General features: G+C 37.2%; 1 protein-coding gene across 1 annotated transcript in view; it reads left to right on the top strand.

The window, feature by feature from the left end:
• Positions 1-6021, top strand: part of TAB3 (TGF-beta activated kinase 1 (MAP3K7) binding protein 3) — a 65116-nt gene extending 59095 nt beyond the window's left edge. Inside the window, exon 10 of the mRNA XM_017887670.1 lies at positions 1881-6021. Within this exon, the coding sequence (XP_017743159.1) occupies positions 1881-2029 (149 nt within the window). The 3' untranslated portion in view covers positions 2030-6021. The remainder of the gene's footprint in view (positions 1-1880) is intronic.
• The last annotated feature ends 1046 nt before the right edge of the window (positions 6022-7067 follow it).

The following is a 7067-nucleotide window of genomic DNA, read 5'->3' as shown; positions in this document are numbered from 1 at the left end:
TGAAATCTGGTGTATATTTTACACTTATAGCAACACTGAGTTTTTAGAGCATGTCTATTAAAAACCAACAACAGTAAGATACGAATTTTTTTTAAGTGTTAGGTTTTGGGGCATATTGTTCTTTTAAAAGGTAAAGACAAAAGAGGTCCTTTTCTGAAAATGGCATAGTAGGCCAGGTGTGGTGGCTCACGCCTGTAATCCCAGCACTTTGGGAGGCCGAGAAGGGTGGATCACGAGGTCAGGAGATCAAGACCATCGAGATGGTGAAACCCCGTCTCTACTAAAAATACAAAAAATTAGCCAAGCGTGGTGGCGGGCGCCTGTAGTCCCAGCTACCTGGGAGACTGAGGCAGGAGACTGGCGTGAACCCGGGAGGCGGAGCTTGCAGTGAGCCGAGATCACGCCACTGCACTCCAGCCTGGGCGACTGAGCGAGACTCCGTCTCAAGAAAAAAAAAAAACAAAATGGCATAGTAAACATTTTTCCTCCAACCGAAGGCTTTATTCCTCCATATGAGACAAAAAAGAAAACTGTATTAAATCTACATGTTTTAGAGTCATGAGCCAAACAAAAGACACAAGGTGGGTGATAATGGCAGTTAAAAAGCAATAGTTGAAGCAAGAGAAACAAGCCCATCTCCTATTTATAGTCATAGGAAGCGACTGAAGAACCCAGTAATTTTCTGTTACATCGTAAGGCTAAGATCACCTTCCTGTTTGAGGCTGAGCATTATCATACCTTGGGATAAGGTTCAGGGTCTAAAATTCAGTTCTCTTTACCTCTTGGGGAATGTTACGACATTTGTCATATAAGGCAAATTGATAAACCAGAAGTCAGCTTGTTAATTTCCAGTGGAAGATATGCCTAGCCCAAAGTAGTAACTGACAAAGCTTCCCTAGATCTGTTTCTTTTGTTACCTATTTAAAAAGGTGTTGCTTACCTTAGATCTTAATCTCATTTCCAGTTCATAGTGACCATTTCCAGTTACCCTAGATTCCAGGGTGAATTCCATCTGGAGATCTTGAGTCTCCTATTCATTGACCTCAGTCTCAACAGGGACCTAAAAGACAGAAATTACAGGTTAACTCTAGATGCAAAGAGCTTTTTTGAGCACAAAGCCAGAGGGAATAAGGACCTAAGAGGAATGTAAGTTTGGATTTCTTTATCAAATCCTGGGAACCAACATAAGGTTGCCAGGTATGGGCATTTTTAAAAACTGATATATGAAGGATTTTTAATGCCAAAAATGTAGGAAAGAATATGAGAATAAAAGTCTTATATACTGAATGAATTTAGCTTTATGAAAAATGAACTGTAGAATCTTTCTCTTTTCACTGTTCTGGGGAAAACTTTGGTATGAACTGCCACTGCTATTTATGAACCATTAATATAAAATACATGCATATTGTAGAACTTAAGTTGTCATGGAAGAAGGCATGCATTTAGTCAGATGTTTAATATAGTGTGGATAGTATTATACTATAGAGAGGAAAAGTCAAGGTGGGCTGAACGTCAGGGAAAACTTACAGAGGCGACAGAATTTAACATGCTATAAAACGTTTCTCTTTTTTTTTTCATTTGGCTGGAATAAAGCATAACTCTCCACTATTTACAGGTAATGACCTAGGAAGGCAGTCTATTCTGGACATATATCCATCTTCTTATAGCCAAAAAAAAAAAAAAAAGAAATTAGAACAAAGTAAAAGATCAACTTTCTGTTCAACTATGCATTTCCAGTAGATATGTTTACTAATTGGCTTACATATTAAAGTAGGCAATTAACTCCCTTGATTTTGTGGTATTTTCTTTTCAGTTTGGATTATACTTGGAAAAAGGTTAATCTATTTACCTTCCCCCCCCTTAATCCTAACCTCCCTCAGAGCATCGAACTGGCTCCACACAAAGTCCTCGGACACAACCTCGAGATGAAGACTACGAAGGGGCTCCATGGAATTGTGATAGCTGCACCTTTCTTAACCACCCAGCACTAAATCGCTGTGAGCAGTGCGAGATGCCACGGTACACTTGAATTCAGAAGTCTGCGCCAGGTTGAAAGTGAAACTTTGAGCACCACCAGAAGAAAAGGAAACCTCGGGACTCTATTCATCCACCCAGCCTTTTCATTTTCGATTGCACAGCAGGGAGGACGAATGGCTTTGTGGTCGTTGTGCTCACGAAAGGAAAAATGGGGAGGTCTTTTTTTCTCCTTTCTTAACTCACTACAGAGTGAGAGATAGGAAGGGATACTTGAAACTGGGAAAGGATTCACTCTGTGAAAGAATGTACACACAGAAGTCAAGAGCTCTTCTGTGGTGGAATCCCAATTGTTAAAGTTACTGCTGAGTGGCCCTTATTTTTCAAACTAGAACTTTGAATCATAGTATAAAATGTTACAGTTTATGCAAACTGTGAATTCCCAGAGCAGACTTACCTGGTCACTGCTCTCTGGAAAACCAAGGCTCCCCGTGCTGCTTCCCGTTGCTTCCTACTAAAGAGGACAACAGGAAAAAGCACCTAGAATATTTTTTTGGGGGGGCGGGGGGCAAATTAATTAAGGGTATTTGTAATTGCTGCTTTTTTCAGGGGTAATTTCCAACACACATACATGCACACAAAATGTTTTAAAATGTGATTTGTAGCAGTCAGGAACTAGGCATATCATGCCTTTGTTTAAAAGTACAATCAGAGGTGGTAAGATGCCTTTGGCTTGTACAGCGATTCATCAAGCTCTGTCAACACTGGTAACTAAGACCTACTTAATGCCACATAAGAGATGCATTTTTTAAGTTACTGCATGTTTTTATTAAAGCCACCGGTTTTCAAAATAACAAGTCCTTACAAAGTATGATTTTATAAATGATATTCTCGTAACACTGCGCTTTGCCAGTAGCACAGAGAATGTATGCCAAATGCAAGTCCATTCCAAAATCCATTTGGAAATCTTGAACTCAGCTGTGGTTCTTAAACTTTTGCAGTCCATAGGGCCTTTTTTTTTTCTCCTTCCAATTTTGTGATAAATTCATGATGTTTACAGCACAGATAAAACTTTGTGCCATAATCCTAATTTAGCTAAAAGAAATCAATATTAACTGTTCAATAAAACTTACTTGCACATGTTAATAAACCAATGTGAGGGGAATTACAGTTGGCCAATGACAAAGTTGCACACTGCATTATTTGGGAAACGAGAGGGATTGTCAAAAATTATTAAGAGAAAGGTGAATATAGAGGACTTTGAAACAGAACTTTTAAAATTTAACATAACTGTATCTAGAGGTCAGTTGAGTTTCTACAGGCAGTTCAGGTCATTTTAAAGCACTCCTTATTTATGAAATAGAACTTCAGGGTGTGGATAAAGTGAAGAGATATAAAATCATGTGACTCACTAAGGCGCATCACTGGAAACTTAATAGCATGTTTCAGTCTCTGCCATTGCTGGAGTTCCTTCTTAGCTCAGAATTGGAGTTTTGGAATCTTCCCCTCATTTTGGTGAGTATAAACAGCAATAAAGTTAGTAGGCTCTCCCATCCTAAAGGATTTTACCTGAGGATATCATCTTAGGAATATCCATTGACTCTCCCATCAGGTATCTTCCCCAACCCCCTTACACACACCACCCCCCCTTCTAATTTAGCAGTAATCTCTGGCAGACCTGGAAAAGCAAGCTGCTCTTAATAGCATAATGAAACCAAAGGCGTAATAACTCATCATAGTTTTCCATCAGAATCATCATTTCACACTCTGCCTACAGCTTTGAAAACATTTTTTCATATGTGAAAATTCCCCAAAATATATCCACTTGTCTCCCAAAGGAAGCGTGGTAATTACACTGATAAAACATCTCTCATACAACAACTGTGGTAAAACTGTGAAAATAACGGTGAGAAAGCAGATGGGCTCAAAAGCATGGTCCCCAAAACAATGTTCTTTAAAGGTTTTTGTAACACTGGTCTCTGTCTCCAATAACAGTCTAGCCGTCCTACTGTTCTGTAATATGCCTTTGCCTTTGTATGGTTTCATATCTCTTTAGTGATGGTCAACCCCACTGGTTTTTAAGTTACAATTTAGGGGAAAATATATATATATACTGCTTGGTGTCCTAGCTAAAAGGTTTACCAGTATTCATAGTGATATGCTGAAGTGGAGGCAATTAACTTGGCAGTTGTCAGTTGAGAATGAAAGTAGCATGTCTGAAAACAGTCTGATGCTTTATAAAACCACGTAGATGACTTTAAAACTATTGCATGAAAATACATCAAGGTTAATTAGCTGTTATACAGTAGATGCATGGTTTCAATTCTTTGGTGATATATCTAGTCAATCATTGTTTTCACCTGCCAGGAAAAGAGAGCAAACAGTCTATTGGATAGGTGTAAAGGGTGGGGTAGGCAGTATCAGATTGATTTTAAGGAAGTTTTGTACATGTTAATTTTTAATTGTGCATAAGTTTCATATGCCAGCATAGGCTGTATTCAGTTTTAAAACAGGCAAAATGACTTGACACTGATAAATCTGATATATTTAACTGTGTCCCATATGTATACTGCTTTTTGCCTATGACCAGTTTGAACAAGAATTCACCGAACTTTCAAGGTGCCTTTTCAAAAGGATCTTGTAATCAGTTGGTATGTACAGACAATTGGCATGAAAGTGGTAGGATATAAATCGGATGATGCCTGGCTGCTGAGGTGCCTGTGCTCTCTGGATCAGCTGGTGCACTTCTTGTTTCTTGTAAGAGGTTTGCTTCTTTAAAATGACTAGTTTGATGTATCTGGTAACATACAGACCTGACTATACATTTTACATTATTTCGCTATTTTGTAAACTGGGATTTTAGAAAGCACGTTTGCCATTTTGTTAAAATACATTGCCCCTTAAATTTTGGAGTAGTTTTAAAAGTTTAAAATGGTAATAGAGGAGCCAGAAACTTTCTAAGCATTGTAAAATGTTTTGAATTGATATTGACTTTGTTTGGAAGAGAGTAGAGGCAGGGGTTTTAAAGAAACAAAGAAATGCATTGTAAAATGTAGTTTTAGAGCAGATTAATAATGATGGTGGGGAAAGTGTTGCTAATTTGTTTATTTCCCTGGAAGAAATGGGAAGTGTGATAAGCAGTTTAATTTTTAAGGAGCTGGTCTCAATTTTAGTATTTTTTAATTATGCAAATAAATCAATGTTTCCTTAAATTTTGTCATTGCTTTGTCACAGTTGTCTAGGGTTCTTATCTAACCTTCTGTGGCAATTCAATTTTATATAGTCTTTTAAGAGGTAATTGTAATGTATTTCTGACAGTATAAACAAAAAGAACATAAGGCATAGACGAATTGTCCTTTAAAAATATCAATGATGTATCCTGGAATGTGAAGATGTCTCTTTAGAGTTAAAAATCGAATTATTTTAATATTGTACCATTGTTAGACCTTGAATGAGTCCATGTTACCATGTGTGTCTGTATATCTGTAGAGAAAGAAAAATGACAACTGAAATGTTACTTTTTAAAATCGGAATAAATTGGGCACTGCCTGTGTTGCGCCACTACTGTATCTTTTCGAAAGAATTAACAGTATTTGCCTATTGTAAAAGTTAATTCTGATGACGCTTTCACATTCACCAGACTTTTTTTCCTGTATTATTTGCATCCCCAAATATTTAATACAAGTAGATTCTGCATGGCTTGGGCATTCAGAGATTAATAGAATGATGACTCAATTTTAATTCTAAAGCCATGAAAAGTTACTTTAAGACTGAACAATTCTGAATTATTTATGATACCAAATGTCCATGTTTCTTTCCCTACTGTAAAAGAATTGATCAGTTTCTTCATTAAAGCAGCAAAAACTTATTAAATCTTGTAAATACCATGTCTCTTTTAGATTTCTGTGTATGCTGTGAATGAAATCATTTTGAGATGAAATTGTACAAAGGCATTTTAAAAGGCTCTGCATGCATCGTACCTCCAAACAGTACATATTCGGAAAGTCAAAGATTCCTGCAAAATAAATAAACTAAAAGCAAACACTACATTCTGCATCTTTTCTGTGTAGTTAGAAATTTACAGTATCAAAGTAGTTCTAGTGTCAGCACTCATATGTCTGGACTGAAATATGCTGTCTCACAAACCTCATCATCACATTTGTCTTCCTTTATTAGAACATATAATGTTAGATTTGGGGTATTAAGTGCACATTACTCCATTTGGAAAAATTGGTAAAATTATACATAAGCAGGTTTTATATAAAAGTTGGAATATGTTAGGAACTTCTTTTCATTCCACTTTAGAATGTTATTTACAAAAGAATACGTAGTTTTCTTTTTTAAAAAATCTTTGTCATTTCAGAGGCAAATCATGTTCTGATATTTTGTTAGGGTCTGTAGTAAACCTTTACAACTTTTACACAGAAATTACCACAAATGAATTATAGTAGGTAACATTTTCAGTGATTAAGCACATTTAAATTCAAAATCATTTCCAGGCTGGGCACGATGGCTTATGCTTGTAATCCCAATGGGATGTCGAGGTGGGAGGAAGGCTTAAGCCCAGAGTTCAAGACCAGTCTGGGCAACATAGTGAAACTATTGTCCATTCAAAAAATATGCAAATTAGCTGGTCACGGTGGCGCAGGCCTGTAGTCCCAGCTACTCGGGAGGCTGAGGTGGGAGGCTCGCTTGAGCCCAGGAGGTCAAGGTTGCAGTAAGCCCTGGGTGTGCCACTGCACTTCAGCCCAGGCAACAGAGCGAAACTGTCTCAAAAAGGCATTTCCACTACATTGTTTTAATACACGAAAATTGCAAACATACGCAAGGAGAGAGATAATGATCCCCATTTATTACCCAGCTTCCACAATTATCTGTGTATAAGCATTCTTATTTCATCTATGTTTTCATCCCACCTCCCCCTAGATTATGTTGAAACAAATCCCGGACATCATGTCAATTCACGGGTAAATAAACTTTCAACATAAGCAAAGTACACTCATCACACCTTACAAAATAATTTAAACACTGAATATCCAGTGGTAAGTTTCTCTAATAGTTTCAAGGATTTTTTAACAAGCTTATCCAAATTA

The sequence above is a fragment of the Rhinopithecus bieti genome, unplaced genomic scaffold (assembly GCF_001698545.2).
Source record: "Rhinopithecus bieti isolate Rb0 unplaced genomic scaffold, ASM169854v2 scaffold_17701, whole genome shotgun sequence".
Lineage (NCBI taxonomy): Eukaryota > Metazoa > Chordata > Mammalia > Primates > Cercopithecidae > Rhinopithecus > Rhinopithecus bieti.
The sequence above is the reverse complement of the archived record's forward strand: the minus strand, read 5'-3'. Positions and strand labels throughout refer to the sequence as shown.